The following is a 20,551-nucleotide window of genomic DNA, read 5'->3' as shown; positions in this document are numbered from 1 at the left end:
AACCCGCATTTGCGTTGCATGGAGAGGAAGATCACGAGAACCTCCCACGGTTAGCCTGATGGCAAGGGGACTCTAACCCATGATCAGTCTAACACTGAGGATATTTCACGTCAGCACTGTGGTCGGTGCAAGCCGGATGTGGAATTCGTATCGACTGGAATTCGAATCCCGGTTCGCCTCATTGGAAGGCAAACGCTCTATCCCCTGAGCTATCAAGGCTCCCAGTATTTTTAATGACAAGTCTGATTATGCTAATATCACTTAATCTATAAAAGAAGTGAAGAACTACGAGCAGTGGTGGCTCACGGGATAAAGCTCTCGCCTTCCAATGAGGTGACTCGGGTTCGATCCCAGCGATATCTGGTCGATTCGAAGTCCAATCAAAGTCCGCAGCCGGCTGGCACTGACCACAGTGCTAACGTAAAATATACTTAGTGGTAGACGGATTATGGGTTAGAGTCCCCTTGCCGCCAGGCTAACCGTGGAAAGTTTTTGTCGTGGTGGTAAATTTTCTCGGACATCTTTCTTAGAAAACTGACCCCCAAGTGGAGCGGCCTACTACTACTGATTACTACTTACTACTACTTAGCTTACTACTACAGTACTACTGATTTCTGAAATAGATGTTTTAAATATCCTAATTAAAGAAGAACAGCACTAAAATGAATTTAAAAAGATTTTCTTGCTTAGCGTTTATTTAAATATTTAATTTTTTTGCAGTTATATATTCATTTAAAAAACTATTTTTCTTTTAACAAACTATATGAACAAAGCTTAGTAGAATCTGTTTTCGTTAAGTTGGTTTCCAGCTGAGTGGAGGGGAGCGTTGAAGCTTCTGGTTCCAGCCAAAGGTGAAGTGAAAATGACCTGAGGACTGCTGTATCTGGAACCCTGATAGGCTTGAGGATTGTCGAATCTTGAACCTTGATAGGATTGAGGACCGCTGAATCTTGAACCTTGATAACCTTGAGGACTGTTGTATCTAGATCCTTGATAGGAGGTTTGAGGACTGTTGTATCTAGATCCTTGAGAATTGTATCCGTATCTTTGACTGACCTCGGGAAAATTCTGTTGGTATCCTCTTCGATACGAATCTCTATCGGCTAAGTCACTCAAAATTCGGCCGTCCCTTTGTCCACCATAGAGCTCTTGAAAATCACGGTTTCTTAATGATTCGCGTCTGGCACCACTGACGTCACCCTATTGTGGAGAAACATAATTAGGTTTAAATATCAGTAGCGAAAAATTACTTTCGATACCTGATTGGATATTTTTTTTTTGGATACCTGATATTGAGTAGGATAGTGATTTCTGAAGTTTGAGGATGGAACATTCGTAGCTGCTTGAATGACAGCGACTGTGACAGCGAGGATAATGTAATACTGAAATAAAATCACACATGTTAGCAAATAATTATGCAGTACTCTGTAATTATTTAATATAACGTGCATATATTGTTTACATCAATGTTTTTACATTTCTCCCATGACCCGGGCAAAAAATTCTCAGGCCCCCCCCTCTGCTGCACTAACTCATTAATGAGGAATTAAACTTTATAGAGGTATTTAAATTTTTCATCTCATTATACATATATAACAGAAAAATTGACTGCAACCTGAAATAGCTATGAAGTACCCCCCCCCTCCAATTTTCAGACGAAGTATCGTTCTGTCCATTTTATTGATTTTCTGACAATTCTATGTCCATTCTGTCGAATGCAGTTCTCTGATTGCTAATTTTGTTATCTAAACTGCGAAAAATTCGTATCCCTGCTCACATTAGGTTGAAATTCAGCTAAATTTTCGCAATGACGATGGCTCACTTAAGCCAATCAGAAGCCTGCATTTTTGTAAACAAATCGCATTTTGCGATATGAAAAAATGCAGCCTTTTGAATGGCCAAATTTTTTCCCAAAAAGAACATTTTTACATAAGTCAGACTCAGGAAGATAGGATAGGTCAGGATTAAGGTAGGATGGAATGGTTTCCAAATAGGTAATGTGCAAGTCTTTGAAGTCACCACTAGGTAATAGCATATTGATGAAAATATGTCGTGATGCTCACCAGCAATTGTTGCCTTTCTCACTGAAATCATGCATTAAGTACACTCTCCTGAGTAATTTGAAAATGTGGCTTATCATTTATATAATCCTTGGCTCTATAATTGAAGAACTGAGTGAATGAAGGTTTTAGATGTTATTTTAGAGAATTCGAGTAAATTAGATATAAAGATAATAAGTTAACCATAGAAAATAACGATTATACTTTGTTTTTATTTCTTGTCTGCAACCTCCGCGTCCAGAGAAATTTTAAAAAAACCATCGGACTACGATTTAACGAACTTCAGTTTTGAGAATATCTCTATTTTTCAATTTTTTTCGAGAAACGAAGAACATTTTGGAAATTTCTTCGTGAAATAATTTCCATATAGCGAAGTGAATCTCCTATTTAACAAACTTTTCTTTGAGAACCACTTTTTTTTCTATTTCCCAAAATATTTCAGAACAATTCAAACTTGTTAACGCATTTTATAAAAATGACCTTAAATTGATTTTCGCAGTCACTTAACTTTCAGAGAAAGCAGTAAACTCCATTTCCCTTATTGTTTGCATTTCATACAGGAGGTTTAGCTTTTATTAGTTGAAAATGTATGTAGCATGATAGTATAATACTGGATAATGTTTTGTTCCATTCTCAATTCCCATGCATACTTCTTTTATGGTTAAGATTTAGTAAATAAATAACAGATAATAATTTGCAATTGCTATTTTAATTATATCTAGTGTTCATGTATTTAAAATCTGTTTTGTGTTGTTTAAGTACAGGGTTATTCATAATTCCCTCCGGGGTTTCGAAGCGTTATAGTAAAAAAAGGAAGACGAATATGACAAAAAAGAACATATGAAATTATTCTGAAAGTATTCAAGTTTTAATTTAAGCAGTTGCCTGTAGATGGCAGTAACATGTACCACTGAAGCCAGTTGTAGTAAACATAAGGTTGTAGTAAACAGAGGGAATTACGAATAACCCTGTATATCAAATAGTGATTTTTTGTTTAACAAATTCTCCATATAGCGAACTTTTAATTGGAATTTAGCGACTTCGTTAAATAGTGGTCCGATTGTACATAACACTCATTTAAACTATTCGCATTACTACTTTCTCATTTCTCGATATTTTAATTTTGATGTTTAGAGGTTTTCTAAGGTTACATAGCAATAATCCAATGCACTTATAGCCTTTGTCCACACAACAATCATTCAAAGATTGTAATTTAGTAACTTAATCAACTCAGATTCAACTTAATTAACTCAGATTCGAGAATTATGAAGACTTGAAATAATAATGTTGTATCGTTAGAATAAGTTAAAATGAAACTTTTTTTCATGAAAAATTCCAATTTTTGTTTAAAAATCAACCGTTCCAATTTTTTTTCCGGCTGTGGAACTTTCTTTTGACAGAACCTTGAGAATAAAGTACATAGAATGCTAAAGTTCATTAAACATAAGATTTAACTAAAATGAACTAACGCATAACTATAATTCATGATGTTAATTGTGCATTAATCTTAATAATTATCTTTTTTTTTAAAAATTTATTTACTTTGTTGTTGCCCTGATTCTAAAAATCGTTCTTTGCACTCTGTATATAAGCTTACAGGATAACGTACAATGCGATAACAACAGCACATATAAAAAGTAATTTTTGCTCTCATCTTTTTAGTAAAGCCATTTTATCTAACTTAAATAAATGAAATGGTGTTAGAACAAAAATGTAGTACAAAATTATGACCAAAATGTTCGAAAAGGTTTAATAATTTCCGAAATCCTAACCAAAATGAAATATTAATCACAAAAAATGTTTTATTTTGAGCGATTTACTATAAAGAATTTGGTTTTTCAATATTTCTTAAAAGTGTTTATACGCTTGTAACAGTGTGACGTAAAGAAATGATTAAAAAACGTTTGCTTCTGACCATATCTTAAAAGCATTTTAAAGTCAAATTGTTTCTCTTTTAAACTTTTCTAAAAACTGAAACTAATAACTAAGTAATTCTGGAATGCCCGCAATTCATTTAAATTCCTTAGTTTTGAGAAAAATACGATTGTTTCAGAAACGATTCTCGGAAGAACGGAATTTTAGAATCGTTTTCTATTTGGCATTTACGTCACATTCTTTGGCAACAAATTTGTAACTCACGTAAATAGTAATAGATTTCAAGTTGCACAAAATATTTGTAAGCTAATCTTTACCCATCACTGCAATTTCGCATTTTTCAAAATTATTTTGAATACTAATTAATTTATTGCATATTAATTGCATAAAATTAAATGTTATGATACTATCTGAAAAAATAATTAAAAGATTCGGTCAGAAAGTCATCGAATTTTAAGCTTTTTCTTTAGAATAATTTGAATATCAAAAAAGCATTTCAGGATCAAAAAGTTTTGTTGTTAATTGGATTTTGCTAATTGGAAAAAACGGGTAAAATCTAATAATTTCTAACATTCTTTGTTCGCATCGCTGCATTTACATTTTTGGTGTTTTAATTTGCTGCTAAGAGAAAAGCTTTCTGAGGAGCGTATCTTTCCAACTGAACCTTTCTTAACTCTAAAAAACTCAAAGACTTTAACTCACTGAGATCTGAAAACTATAGCTAAAGTGCATAGCTAAAGAATTTCTTTTTACAAGAGTTCTCAATTTTTTAAAACTAATTTAAATCCTTTCAATCATCTGCACTTTTCAACTATGAATGAAGACTAATATTAACGTACAACGGCCTAAAATATTTTAAGATTATATCCAAATTCTAAATAATCTTACCTTCATGGCTGTTTCTAGAAGAATCGGGTATTCACACCTAAGACAGACTGAGAGAATGAGGTTTAGAACTTTCGAACTCGTATTTTATATTGCCGATTTCATTTAATTTTTATTCCCAAAAAACTATCATTGGACATTAATGAACGATAAACGAAAGCGACAGTTGAGTCGGTGATCTAGTTCTACCAAGGACGCACTTGATATTTGAACAACGCGGGTCACAAGTGATACTTTTGCCAACGCGGCTCCTATTTCCCTCGCTGTTGTGGGTTTGGTCAGATGTCAAAATAGTCGCAATTTTCTTTTTCCTTGTTCTGAGACACATTTCGAAACTTTTTTTAAAACAAAAATATGAGTTTGAATTTTATTTTAAATTCTATGTACATAAGTGATCATTAACACGTATCTAAATTTTGCCTTCTGTGGTATTGATATTATTGGAAGTGTTCAAAGAAAGATTCTAGATATTCTATGAAACATCACTTCTAGATATTCTATGAAGCACACTAATTTGAGATTCAAAATAAATGTTTATAGTTTGTGATAGAACTAAAACTTTTATGCTTTAAAATCAGTACATTTTGAATAAAAATTACCATACGTTAACGTGCCTTCGCAATTGTTTGAGTTTAAGCTAAAAAAGGAATTTAGAATATTTACCTTTGAAAATATCGAAACTATATGCTTTTTTTACACATTCTTAAGCAAAATTAAAGTGCTTGCAAAGTATTTAAATTTCTGAGTTGCAGTTTACATACTTAACTTGCTTCAGGAAATATTTTAATAGCTAAAAAGATTATTCAAAACTATCCCCTTTTTAAGAGGGCCAAAACTAGGCAATTATTATAGATTTCTAAAGAAATTTCCGATCTATAATACGTCATACGGGTATAGCTAAAAATTTTCTTAAAATGTAACAAAATAAAAACTTAAAACCAGGGAACCTTCCTAAATGATATGATACAAAGTACATTTATTTGAATTGTAAAACGGCACTCTTTATGTTATGTGCAGAACCAACCGAGGTAGAAAGATAATTCCGAAAATATTAAATGTAATGAAAATAAATACCCACATTAATACTCATATAAATCAAAACTTAAGTTAATTTTTTTATTTTATTTTGTAACCAGAGTTGAACAGCCGATCCAATTCTGAGTTTGCGATGTCAATTGTTCCTTTCCGTAGCCTTGTAATGTTGAACCCAACGCAGAAGACAATGAAACTCCTGCATCAAGCATTGAGATAACCTAGCCTTCATGAAGTACTCTTTGATGGAACTAACCTACATTTGCGTTACATGGAGAGAAAAAACGCACAAAAATCCCATAGTTATCCCAACAGCAAAAGAATTCTAACTCATGATCCGTCAACCACTGAGGATATTTTACGTCAGCACCCAGCCATGTATCAACCATTCGAATCTGGAACACCTCTTTGTGAGGAGAACCCTCTGTCTCATGAGCCACCGCGGTTCAACCTAAGTGTTTATAATAGTAGTCTCTCAGTACATGATTCATGGAGTTAATAAATAATATAGGTTTATGTACTGAGTACCCATTCAGCACCCTGACCAGACAAAAATATTTTACTATCCGGCGTTCTCATTTTAGGATCCGGTATCCCACATGATTTTTTTGTTTCCAAATCTGGTACCAAGTACACGGACCCGGCAATTTTTCCCGGGTAACACACGTTCATGTTCGTTACAACCATATTCAGTGACTTAAAAATTATTCACAAAAATGATTGAAATTTTGGAGCTTTATATATTCTATCAGTTTCTTAATAATCAAGCAGAAACTGTTTTATGACCTACATATTTTAATCTTGTGAATCAGAATTCGGGAAAATTTTGGTAACTATTGGAACTGAGCAATATGTTCATTACAGATAGGTGTTCGCTTAGGAGAAAAAATTCTTATTCACAAATCTGTATTTAACTAAATTAATATGACAGTTAAACAATTATGGAATATAGAATTTAAAACAGGTATTTATTTAAAGTTAATAAAACCGTAATTCAAAGATAAGAATAAAATTCAAGATAACTGTTTAACTGTCAAAAGAATAAAATTGAAGATAACTGTAGAAAAATAAGATATTTCACTGCCATGTTTAATATAATTGGTAAATGAGTAAATGGATTAATATGTTGTTATTATTTGCGTTTGTTAGCTTAAAATTTGCTTGTAATGTAATGGACAACAGTTAGTTGCAGGCAAATTAAAAATGTTTTCTAACGAATATAATTTTATATAACATGAGTAATTCTAATGTTTTTACCAATTCATTGAAGATTAATTTTTTGGTAAATAAAAACGCATGGTAAAAGCAAAATAATTGTTTTAACAAAAATTGAAAAATAAATTTTTAAAAGTCGTTTTTATTTTTAAAAGAAAGAAAACTTTTTATTTTTACGCAACTTAACTTGAAGAATTTTATTACACTAGTGGGCTGCGCCCCCTGCTCGCTAACGCCCGCCAACCCCCGAAAATTGCTACGCAGTGTTCTTTGGTTTGCTTCGCAAACAAAGCTCGCTTCGCTCGCTACTAACTTGGGTACATTGCAAATGCACAAAATTCTAAGAATTCAAAACAACCATTCAAATCCATATAACAACTTTTTTTTTGTAAAATAAATTACATCTTTTTAGTAAATACTGAGTCCTTAAAATAAATTTGAATTCAAATAAATGACATGTAATTCGTTAAATCTATTAGAAATGTGCTATAGTATAAAATCTTAATATAAAATTTCTAAAACTGATATCTCTTTAAAAAGGTTAAAATTTCGGCTATAATTAAGTCTATTAAAAATTGAAATAATTGAATTGCAATGGAAAAACCTGCATAAGCAAATAAATTCTAGTAATTCGTGATATAAATCTAAAAATTGTCAAATAAATTCGTAATACAAAAATTCGTGAAAAAAAACCGCTTTCGACAAAAAACTAAAATAGAGATCGATCGACAAAGACTTCTGTCTAGCTTATGCTCTCTCTGGTTATTTCAGTTTCCGTTTTTAAAAGCGCTATATGTTGAGCCATCTTAGCTAGATTTGGCATGTGACATTTTTAGCGGCAATCATTGGTCTATTTTCTAGCGTTGCCATTCGGGGAGTTGTAATGAGGCTTTTTTTTATCGCCGTGTAAGAGAAATATATATATAGATTTTCAGTATCAGTTGAATTTCATAAGATATAAGAAACATCTAATTATAAAAGAAGCATCTAGAAATAAAATTGGCCGAAGATAACTTTACGTTTTTGCTAAAAATTGTGTAACTCGTTATCTCTATAAATTCTACTTTCTATTAGTCTGGATAAAGTTTTTTTACCGTCAGAATAACCATGGGATATTTTCGTGATTGCTTTGCTCCTGTAATGCAAATACGTGCTCATAAGAGTAAAGTGTTCGTTGCTTATTCAACATTACTAGGATACGGATTCCTAACATGGTACAGTGGGCCAGCATCCAAGGTTTCGTGGCTAAAATTAGTATTTCGATAAAATTTGTTTCAAAATTTGGGGGTTTTTTATTTAGGGATTCTTATGTGCAGGTAAATTGAATTCATACAGTTGAAATTTTGAAATACACTAAAAATACCCCAAAAAGCAAAATGACTGCTGAAATATGGCGAGCAAAAAAAATAAATAATATAATACATTTAAATAATTAAATATAGCAATGAAAATATAATAATTTTCGTAATTTTATATTAAAAATGAAAAGCAAATTATATTTCCCAAGTAATATTACAAAATAACGTGAAAACATGGTAAAAAACATAATTTCTGTTTTTGGTATATTTAGTCCTTTGGTATATGAAAGAAGAAAATATTTCTGTGTTCTAAGCATATATAATCGCTTTTTTCGTTAAGGAATTTTTCACATGACTACCAGGTCCCAAGCAAAGCAGAAACAAGTGCTTTTTTACCTTAAAAAATAGTTTAGAGAGAACTATATAGAGAGAACTACATAGAGAGAACTATATAGAGAGAACTATAGAGAGAGAACTATATGGAGAGAACTTTATAGAGAAGAACTGTTTTGACGGATCTAAAAAATCCATTACCGAAGATAGTTTTTCTCTAATTCATATAATCATTTTTTTCATTAAGGTATTTTTTACATGATTACCAAATTCCAGGCAAATGAAGAAATGGGTGTTTTTTCTACCTTAAAATAAAGTTTAAAGAGAACTATATAGAAAGAATCATATAGAGAGAAATATATAGAGAAGAACTGTATAGAGAAGAACTATATAGAGAAGAACTATATACAAATGAACTGTTTAGATGGATCTAAAAAAGTCAATTACTTGAAGATAATTTTTCTGTCATTTATATAATCACTTTTTTCGTTAAGGCCTTTCTTTACATGATTACCAAGCTCCAAGCAAAGCAGAAATGAGTGTTTTTTTCTACCTTAAAATATAGTTTGAAGAGAACTATATAGAAAGAATCATATATAGAGAAATATATAGAGAAGAACTGTATAGAGAAGAACTTTATAGAGAAGAACTTTATAGAGGAGAACTTTATAGAGAAGAACTTTATAGATAAGAACTGTTTAGATGGATCTAAAAAATCAATTACTGAAGATAATTTTTCTGTAATTTATGTGATCACTTTTATCGTTAAGGCCATTCTTTACATGATTACCAAATTCCAAGCAAGCAGAAATGAGTGTTTTTTCTACCTTAAAATATAGTTTAAAGAGAACTATATAGAAAAAATCATATAGGGAGAAATATATAGAGAAGAACTGTATAGAGAACTATATAGAGAAGAGCTGTTTGGATGGATCCAAGAAAGTCAATTACTTGAAGATAATTTTTCTGTAATTTATGTGATCACTTTTATCGTTAAGGCCTTTCTTTACATGATTATCAAGTTCCAAGCAAAGCAGAAATGAGTGTTTTTTTTCTACCTTAAAATATAGTTTAAAGAGAACTATATAGAAAGAATAATATAGAGAGAAATATATAGAGAAGAACTGTATAGAGAAGAACTATATAGAGAAGAACTGTTTGGATGGTACCAAAAAAGTCAATTACTTGAAGATAATTTTTCTGTAATTTATGTGATCACTTTCATCGTTAAGGCCTTTCTTTACTTGATTACCAAGTTCCAAGCAAAGCCTGAATGAGTTTTTTTTTCTACATTTATTATTATGTAGAGAGAACGATATAGTGAGAACTATATAGATAAGAACTGTTTAAATGGATTTAAGAAAAAACTCAATTTCGGAAAATAATTTTTCTATAATATATTATTCTTTGCTTCACTTTATTGTCAGATACAAGGTAATATGTATATTTTTTTTCTGCGTTTTGAAGACGTCTGAAATATTTCTTGATTTCATTCTCAATGTAATCTATACTGACCAGTATCTGGGATTGAAAGAGGGGGAATCGCTTTCAAGGTGTGGCAGCTTTTTTCAAGGCCCTGATGAACTCTCCAAGACAATTGAATAGATGACGTGAAAAATCAAAAAAGAAGATTTTAAATATGTTTAGGTGGAACTTCTTTTTTTATAATTTTCCAAAGAGAACTTCAGTATATAAGAGCAGGCTTCCTGACATGAAATCAACATTGAACTGGAGTAGTGTTTTCTGATAGTACGAAGATGATGAACGCTGCGGTAAGAAATGCACTTTTAGATAAGTACAAAGAGTCATAAATTATTGTTTAGGTTGAATCATAAGCAACTTTCGGAATTCCTTCTGTAGTTTACTATAAGATGATTTTTTAAACTAAATAATTCATAAATAATAATTTACTATAAGTTGCTTAGGTTGAGTCATAAGCAACTTTCGGAATACCTTCTGTAGTTTACCATAAGATGACTTTTAAAACTAAATAATCAATGAATTATTATTTAAGTTGAGTCATAAGCAACTTTCGGAATACCGTCTGTAGCTTACATATAAAAGGTTTTTTAAACTAAATAATTCATAAATTATTATTTCAGTTGAGTCATAAGCAACTTTCGGAATGCCTTCTATAGTTTAAAATAAGACGATTTTTTAAACTAAATAAACTTCTTAAGTTTTATTATTAGATTGGGTCATAAATAACGTTGATACTTCCTGCGGCTCACTATAAAATTTAAAGAGAATTTTTGAAACTATTTAAACTGTTATTCGGTTTAGTCATAAATTATTTTTTGTAGCTTTACATTGGATTTTAAGCGAACATTTATCAATGCACTTTATTATAAATTACCAGTTTTTTCTATAATTTATTATAAATTACCAGTTTCTTCTATAATTTAGAAACAACTTTTCAAATTAATTGAGATTTTTAAGTGCTGTTCTGAGTTTAAATCATAAATAACTTCCTGTACCTTCATTAGCTCATTATAGATTTCAAAGAAAAGATTTTAAATTAATTAAATTTTTAGATGTTATTAATAGTTACAAATAATTTGCGATTCTTTCTGTAGCTTACAATTAGATTTAAAGGTAGCGTTCTAAAACATTTCACCTTTTTACTGTGACTATATCAGAAGAGTCATATATAACTTTCCGTAGTTCACTATGGAATTTAAAGAGAATTTTTGAAACTATTTAAACTTTTTAGGCATTATTATTTAGCTATCAGCACTCCATTGGGCTTTAAACGAACTATCCTAACTGCTTAAACAGTTCAGATATTATTATTACGTTGAATATCTTATAGTTCGTTATGGGATTTAAAGATAACTTTTTAAACTGCATGAACCTTGATGTATCATAAAATTAAGCATTTAAAACGAATTAAATTAAAAAATTCTATTTAAAAAATTAAATAAAATTTTTGTATACAATTTTCTTTTGGAAACTTGTTTATTTAAAATACGAGTTAAATAAAGTTTTTCTAGTTAAAAAATGCCCTATATTGAATCGGTATTTTGGTTGAATACTTTATTTATTTGAATCAAAGACACACATTCTCAATGTTGTTATTCAAATTAATTTTTTTGAAGGAGAAACGTTCTCTCTACTTAACCTATTTCATGATATACAATAGAGTGCTTGTTTAATTTTTTATGAGGTGTCCCATAATTTTTGTAAGTAGCAAATTAGATTAAAAAAATGTTTTAATCTAAAAAAAATTTGACGACTAATTGTTTTCGCAGAAATTTTTAATCACCATTTTGCATTAATATGACAGAAATTCGATAATATAGTGCTTCCAAATTGGGACTGTCGGTATAAATCTTCGATTTTAAGGGGAAAAAAGTAAAAGAAAAGGTTATAGGCGCTAAATTAAGCTGATCAGCCAAATTTCCAGGTAGTAATTTTTCGTCAGAAATGCGTATATTTCACCTTTAAATTTTACTAAGTATCCGTAAAATTTATATAAAGCTGAAACGTCGAATTAAATCAAAAAATGGTTTTCCAAAAAGCGGAAAATTTATGAAAAACTTTACGCAAACAAATTCGTTTCTTTTAAGAATATTTTACCAACCATTTTTTACCAGGTAAGAATAAGTATGTTATTTTTACATAATATTTAAGTCAACAATACGTCAACATTAAGTTGAAACGTCGAATTATAGAAAAAAGTGGTTTTCCAAAAAAACAGAAAATTTGCTTAAATAAATTCGGACCGAAATTTGAACAGTAAATAGTGAATATTCTTCCGTCTATCTTTCGTTAAAATATGCGAAAACAATCTTACCGAAAGGATAGTTTTTGTAAAATCCATTTCGTTAATATTGCGCAAAATATACCAAAGTGTATTGACTTTACCAATTTCCCAAAAATTTACGTTTAATTTACGTATCATGCTACATAAGCTGATTCTTAAAATGGAAAATTTAACGAAAATTGCAACCTTGCGCAAAATTTCACGAATAAATTAATCAAGAAAATAGCCTCAACAGTACTCAAAATATTGCTTAAAAATTGTATTGCTTTTTCATGTAGTTCCTCATTTTTCATAACTCTGAACTATCAGCTGTCCTGCTTACTCTTTTCGCTGGCACAAATGGCCCAAAATTGCCTCTTGAACTTTACAGAACAATGTTGACATTTTCTTTTTGCGTACTCTCAATGCGGAGGTCATTTATAACTTATTCTAATACCACGTTGCATTTTATAAAATTAATATGTTATATAAATAATGCATTTATTTTTCGGTTAAAAAATTAGTAATTTTACAGTTGGTTTTAGGTTGTTGTAGTTGTAGTTCATTTACGTCGCACTAGAGCTGCACAATGGGCTATCGGCGACGGTATGGAAAACATCCCTGAGGATGATCCGAAGACATACCGTCACAATTTTGATCCTCTGCAGAGAGAATGGCACCCCCGCTTCGGTAGCCCGACGACCTGCGCTTGAAGTCGAGCACTTTACGGTAGAACAGTTCAACGAGGACCCATACCGCACACCCTCGGTCCATACGCAGACTGATCCAAGTGGTCACCTACCCGCACACTGACCGCAGCCAGTGACGCTTGACTTCGGTTGGCTTTAGGATATTTTATATTAATATACAAATTATTTTTTAGAAAACAGAGACAAGTTCGTTAATAGGCTAATTACTCTTTTTATATATAAAAAAAATAACCTAACCACACAAATCTTTACAGTTGTTTTTCATGATTTCAGATAATTGTCATAGTTTGTGGTCTGACAGTGGCACATTCGGCCACCCTGAAATATGAGGTGAATGGCTTAGAGTCAAAGAATGACCAGAAGAACTTTGACATTCAGGTAAGTAATATGATGCTTTCACTCGATTTTAACTTTGAGTAACATACTCGATCCAAGTAACTTATCATTTGAGATATATGTTTCTGAGAATGACGGAAATAGGCGGTTGTTGACTTCCACCGGTGAATGTTGACAATCTTACAGTCCCTGTGTTAAATGTCTTAATTAAATACTAGGTCTAGTTAAGTGCCACTGCTCGGTATTCATTTGCTTAGTAAACCCTACACTGTTGTTGTTTTAGGGTTCAGTACCACTGCCCGGTATACATTTGTCCAATACTCCAAACACTGGTGCTTCAACGAATTGATAAATAGTGATAAATTGATATCATATCGGACATTACATATTTTGGACATTAACCAAAGCGACTATGGGATTGTTGACACTCATCAGTGAAATTCGACATTTTCTTGATTTCGGACACTTACTGTGACGTATGCGCTCAATGTCTTATCGCAACCATTTAATAATGCAAAATGTACGATAAACTTCGTTTTTCAACGTTTCTGTCAAAACTCCAGTCATAAAATCTACACATAAGGAGTCAGAAATTATAATTTTAAGCGAAAAAAAATCAAAATCTATCTCATCATTATAGGGGTCATTCGCTGCAATGGGGAAGCTTAAGATTTCAAATTCAGTTTTTATCGGATTAAAGCCGGTATTCATTATTTTTTTTAATTTAATCTTTTTAGTTTATTTACTTGATTCCTTAGTTTTTGTTATTATGTGAATACTATATGAGTGTAAAACTATATGAATGTGAATACTATATGAATGTAATACTACATGATTGCAAAACTATATGAATATGAATACCATATGATTGCTATACTACATGAATGTTATACTGTATGAATACAAAATTCGTATGAATGTAATGCTGTGCAGTTTTTACATTAAGTCGGTTATTAGTAACTCGTTCTTAAAGAAGAAAAAAATTACATCCACCATTTTATATTCAAAATTGTCACATAAAAATTATTAGGGGTATGTATTTAAATAAAAATTTGACGCAGGAAAAAAAATCATGGTGAAAATTTGAACAACAACCTTGCTGAACTTTTTGTAAAATCGATATTTATTTTTTGCATACTTAAAAGTGCAATTGTGTTTATTTGGTTTATGTAAAAGTTGTTTTTAGGGAATCCTAAGATATTTTCCAAAAGAAAGATCTAATTTTTATTTCAAAGCTACTTTTTGAAGCTCTTTTACCGAGGGAAATAATTAAGCTTTTGAATGCCGTAAGCCAAGTAAAAAAATTTTTTTTAGTTATGTACAACATATTCCTGAAACGAATAAACTATAAAATGACAAATAATTTAAATGTTTAAACTTGAGCCGTGATGGCCCAGAATAGAGCTATCTTCTCCATTGAGGTGTCCCGGGTTCGAATTCCAGCGATGTCTGGTCGATACGAATTCCGCAGTCGGCTTGCACTGACTATAGTGCTGACGTAAAATATCCCCAGTGGTAGACGGATCATGGGTTAGAGTACCCTTGCCTGTCAGGCTTACCGTGGGAGGTCCTCTTAGCCTTCCTCTCCATGTAACGCAAATGCTGGTTAGTTCCATCAAAAAATTCTGCACGAAGACAAATTTCTCCCAATACTTGATCCAGGAGTTCCCTTGTCTTCTGTATTACGTTCAAAATTTCAAGGCTAAGAAGTAGAACATTAGTAGTCGTAAAACCAAAAATTGGGTTGTTCAGCGACGATTATAAAATGTTTAAAAAAGTTTAGTTTTTAAACTTCTTTAAGTAAAATCACCTGTTTGTCGAAATTTCTCTATGTGAATATGTACAAATTAATTAATGAATAATTCTCAAATTTTGGATATTTTAATAATCAGTGTTGGTATGAATTTTTCAAACGATCATTTCATTAACTTCTGAAATTAGATTTATCAATTTTCAGTCTACTATTTCATCTATTATGGAAAGCACGACCGGAGTACATCCCGAAACCTTCGCCCCCTTAAGAATCAAAACGGGAAAAGAAGAAAAGTCAATCATGAACGAGAAAAAAATGTCTTCACGTCCATTCCATTCCCAAGAAGATCAATCTCCAGCCTTCCTCCACAGCTCCGGATTAAAAACGGAACAAAATATGTTCCAATCTGGTCATCCAGTTGCCCCATCCGGATTCGACAACTTCAACGGGCAACCCATTTTTCCTGGCCGCGACCAGTTCTATTCCGGGGACAAGAACCAAGAGCAGTTTGGAAACAGGAAGAGTGGATATGAACAGCAATCATTTTATGGAGATGACCAAAGCACACCTAGACAGTACATAGATAACCAAAACACACCAAGACAGTACATGGATAACCAAAACACACCAAGACAGTACATAGATAACCAAAACACACCAAGACAGTACATAGATAACCAAAACACACCAAGACAGTACATAGATAACCAAGACATGCAACAGCAAGGACCAAATGTCTATGGAAGCAGCCAAGAAGAAATTGAGCAGAGAGAATTTTTCGGTAATCAGCAAATTTCCCCCGATCAGCAAATTCTTTTCAATGGCGCTCAATCTCAGAAAAGCCAAGAGAAAGTTTTCCAACAGCAGCCAAGTGGAGAGCAACAGCATTTCTACAGCAGCGGCATGCAAGTTGGCAATCAAGGAGGTATTCAATCTGAATCGCACTTGAAGTCTCAAGTCTATGCCGACAAACAGTCATTTTCGGTACAGACCCAAGGATTGTCTGCATTCGACACTAGAAAACAACCCCTCATGCTGCCTGGTGGATCTTTGCATTCTTCTTCTATGATTGTCTCAGGTAAGTCACGTTAAAAATTTCACAGAATCTATTAACTTATGGATTATTTATTTTATCTCCGTATATTCTTCAACTCAATCTCCTATACAAACTCCTTAAAGATCTTGTAGCTTATTCTCAGTTCGAATTATTCTTTTATCTTATTCTTCTATATTCTATTTCTCCATCACAATAAACTAACATTAAGCATTATTTATTGTTAACTTACTCTCTTTTTTATTCTATTATTCTTCGATGCGCTTCTTTATTACAACAAGCTGAAATTAAGGATTTCTTATTGTCAGCTTATTCCCAATTTAATTCTTCTTCAAGCTTTTTCTCTTATAATTTAAAATACTAATCTAAGGTTGAAAATCTAAAAAGAGCCTTAATATTGTTCATTTTATTCTACAATAGAAGTGCCTGAAGAAATTTAGAAAACGATTTTTAAAATTAGTCGTAAAATGAATCGTTTGCTTAAAATGAATGTTTCTTTATATTTAATAGTTTTATTTTTAAACTAGGATATGCTGATATCAAAAAGTTATTGATGCGATTTACATTAAAATTGATTTATTATTTTTTATTTGAGCTGCGCAGTTAAATATTTAAATTACAGGTATGGAACAGTAGCAAAACCATTTTGGAGCAAGAAAAAATGTGTTTTAGAGCTAGTCAATTTGGCTTTTGGAGCAAATAAAAAATAGATATAAATATATTATCTATAGTGCTTATAAATTTTTTTATCATACTAAGCAGAGCTGGAAAGAAAATGCAATATTAAATAGATAGGCTGTAACCGAAACGCAACAATGAAATGCCTTTGGGCCGGGATGGCTTGGTTGGTAGGGCACTGGGCACATGTCCAACAGGGCGTGGGTTCGATCCCCGTCTGCCGAAGACTCCCCGTGTAGTGAATGGTGACTGGTGCACGTTAAATCTGTCGAGTCACGAAGTCCTCCATGTTCCCATTACAAATCATGCCTCTGGGGGTACTGATCCAGAAGTTTCCTCGTCTTCTGGATTGGTTCAAAATTACAAGCCTACGGAGTTGAACATTAGTGGTCGTAAACCCCAAAATTGGGTCGGCTGTTCAACGACGGTAACAATAATAATAATTAAAAATAAAAAAAAACGAAGTGCCTCTGATGCTCCTTAAATAAATATATAACAGAAAAAATTCACCCAATGAGTTACCTGCTGAAATAAAATGTTATGTATGAATCTGTTTATGTATGCATTTTAAATAATTAGACAAACGAAATGTGTCAATAATATTTGGTAAAAAACTAAGTAAAATGCCTAATTTATATGAAATTTATTCACCATTCATAGAGCATTCGCCTTCCAATGAGGTAAACCGGGTTCGAATCCCAGTGACGGTTGATTGATACGAATTCTCAAACCGACTATAGTGCTGATGCAAAATATCCTCTGTAGACGGATCATGGGTTAGAGTTCCCTTGCCGTCAGGCTAACCGTTGATGGTTTTCGCTTCATGTAACGCGAATGCGGGTTAGTTCCATCAAAAAGTCCTCCAAGAAGGCAAATTTTTCCCAATACTCGATCCAGGAATTCCCTTGTCTTCTGGATTGAGTTCAAATTTACATGGCTTGAACATTAGTAGTCGTAAACCCAAAAATTGGGCCGGTTGTATAACTACGGTTATAAAATGGATTTTTCAAACAATATTCTACTTGACTTAACAAAATAAACAAACGGATCGCTTCAATAACTTTTAATCTAATGAATGGATTTAAACAAACTGAAAGGCAATCTTAATAGCCTAGGAGCATATCTTATATATTTATTAATTTAATGTGTGCGATAACATAAATCACAAAATATATGCTAAAACGTACAATTACGAATTCAAATTATGGCAGTCAAAATATTGAAAATCCGAAAATAATATCTCAATAATATGGTCGAAAGGGTATTGGAAGTTACAAAAAACCATTTAAATGCGAAAATCATCTGTTATAAAATCTAACATTTAAACAAAATCAGATGAATAGTTTTTGAAAAATAATATTAGAAAAATAGAGTTTTGATTATTATAGAAAAATTGGCATATTTTTTAAAATAAATTAAAGTGATGCAAACTCAAGAGAATGACATCCTTACATGTTTCTTTCTTCTTTCCCAGGATTAAATCATCTTCCATTGTTGCCAGCTTTGGTGTACAATTCCAGCCCTGTGCCTTCCTCACACGCTGTTGCCATCGCCAAAGGAGCCGCCGTCCGCCAACACATGCAAACTCCTTACGTTCGATATGTTTACAGTCATCTTCTGTGAGATGACGTCATGAACTTTTTGTGGTTTAGGGTTAATTTTAAATTTTTTTTCGGTATATATAAAGGTGCAAGTCTTAGGAATAATAAATGAAATGCTTTTAAATACCTCTAGAGTGTGTTAAGTGTGTATGAAATTATTGAAAGAGTCACGGCTAATATGAGTCTTAAGACATGTAACAAAGTAAACATATTGCTAACGTGGTAATATATAATATGTAGTAAATATATAGTAAATATATTGTAAATGTACAGTAATAGTAAATATATAGTAATATATTGTTACCATTTAAATTGATTAAGAATTTGGAGACTTTTTGGATTCAAATTTTTTTTTTTTTTTTACGAGAGGATTTGTCATTTATTTACAACGGGGGTAATAATATAAATTCAAAAGCTTAAGTATGCGATTAACTTTTTGCCGCAAGTAAATTGTATTTCCATTAGAGCTAGGTGAGGTATTCATATATCATGAAATATTGATAGTTTTAAATATCGTGATAACGATATTGCGAAGCATATTTCTACGATTTATCACGAACACTATATTTCAGGATGAATAGCGAATATACGATAATTAGTGACAACGATAAATATGGAGTATATGATGATTTTCAACAGCAATAAATATCAAGGTAATTATCGTCTGCAATGCTATAAGTGAGCGTATTTCAAAGCTAGTTTTTCAATTACGGCTTATTAAAATTATAAGGCAATTTTGAAGAAATTTTTTTTTTCTTCTCGATTTAAGAAGTGAAAAATTTTGAGCTTGAAAAAAAGTAATTATTAAAATTAGAAAAATATCCCGGTACATCATTAAATAAAAAAAATTGTATGACAATATACCATGATATCGAAACTCCGAAATCGCCTGACACTACTTTATTATCTTTTGGTGAGTTCTTAAATGCTCTAATGACTGTTTGGCAAGTTTTTCCAGAATTAAGCTGAACTTGTTAATCTTAAAATATGCTGAAAATCATCTTGAAATATGTTGTTTAGTTAAGGCAAAACCACACTGATTCCATTTTTATTTATAACGAGTGACCTGACATTTAAACTTTTTACAAACCTTATTAGTCAGTTAATTAAGAATAGCATTAATTATTTTAATTACAAAAAATTGTTATTAATTCTGCTCACATAAGGGAGAGTTCTTTAATTTCTCGTATTACCTGAGTTCGAATGGTTGTTATCAACATTTTATTGCTGGCAACAAAACTTTGTTATAGCTTCTTGACTATTTTATGCTATGTTTTTTCGTGGATTTGTCATCAAAGGGAAGAACAATTTGTTCTACAAAAAAACAAAAAGAAAAAAAATTGGATATATTATAAGGCAGCTAAAGCATTTTTCTTTGCTTACAACTGTGCACGTTATTAGTATTAACATTTATCTGCAGATTTTAAGTTTGAACTTGCAAATTTGTGAATCTAGTGTTATAATGTAAGGTATCTCGAAATTTATGTTTTTAGTTTTGAATAAAAACAATGAAATGAATGAAACTTTTGTTATTATGTGTTTTATAACTTGTTATTTAAGTCACTCAGAAGCTAATGCGGATAAGTCCAAAACACAACAATTGAGAAAATTAATGTTTTTTGATACATTAGTTTTTAAAATTTTTGGTTTATTAATTTAATTAGAAAAGTGTATAAACTTTTTTTTCGAGGTGTAAACTCTGCAAAAAAACAAGATATGTACAGGATGTGTAAATAAAAACGTAAGTTTTTATTGAAATAATGACAGCATCTTAAAAATTTTAGGACTTATACCTTTTGGCAGTTGAAAAAGATAGGAAATTTGTGTCTTCTAGTATAAACGAACTTCGATTTTTCTCAATCATCACTAGATACAGTGACTAATAGAAAATAAACTGTTGGATTATTTCAAAAATTGTTTTTTACTTCAAAACTAAAGTGGCACTTTTCTTTGTTTTAGGAAATGAAAAAAAAATT

At 31.4% G+C, this 20,551-nt stretch overlaps 2 protein-coding genes across 3 annotated transcripts; one reads left to right on the top strand and one right to left on the bottom strand.

Moving 5' to 3' along the window:
* Window positions 1-676: 676 nt before the first annotated feature.
* On the bottom strand, window positions 677-4,978 carry LOC107449144 (uncharacterized). 2 transcript variants are annotated; one of them, XM_071178146.2, is made up of 4 exons: window positions 4,824-4,978; window positions 1,287-1,382; window positions 1,031-1,200; window positions 677-994 (listed from the first exon to the last, which is right to left on the bottom strand). In XM_071178146.2, exons 1-4 carry the CDS (start codon window positions 4,827-4,829, stop codon window positions 775-777), a joined length of 492 nt encoding a protein of 163 aa, XP_071034247.1. In that variant the 5' UTR covers window positions 4,830-4,978; the 3' UTR covers window positions 677-774. The 2 variants fall into 2 exon arrangements, with proteins under 2 accessions (XP_071034247.1, XP_015920107.2); XM_016064621.5 differs by having other exon boundaries at window positions 677-1,200; window positions 4,824-4,977.
* A 5,399-nt stretch (window positions 4,979-10,377) lies between these two features.
* LOC107449759 (uncharacterized) lies at window positions 10,378-19,290 on the top strand. The gene is made up of 4 exons (XM_016065441.5): window positions 10,378-10,470; window positions 13,427-13,531; window positions 15,447-16,320; window positions 18,449-19,290. The coding sequence occupies exons 1-4, from the start codon at window positions 10,456-10,458 to the stop codon at window positions 18,595-18,597; spliced, it is 1,143 nt and encodes a 380-aa protein (XP_015920927.3). The 5' UTR covers window positions 10,378-10,455; the 3' UTR covers window positions 18,598-19,290.
* The last annotated feature ends 1,261 nt before the right edge of the window (window positions 19,291-20,551 follow it).

Source organism: Parasteatoda tepidariorum, chromosome 2, assembly GCF_982258835.1.
Source record: "Parasteatoda tepidariorum strain Cologne lab strain chromosome 2, Ptep-v5.0, whole genome shotgun sequence".
In the NCBI taxonomy this organism is placed as follows: domain Eukaryota; kingdom Metazoa; phylum Arthropoda; class Arachnida; order Araneae; family Theridiidae; genus Parasteatoda; species Parasteatoda tepidariorum.
The sequence above is the reverse complement of the archived record's forward strand: the minus strand, read 5'-3'. Positions and strand labels throughout refer to the sequence as shown.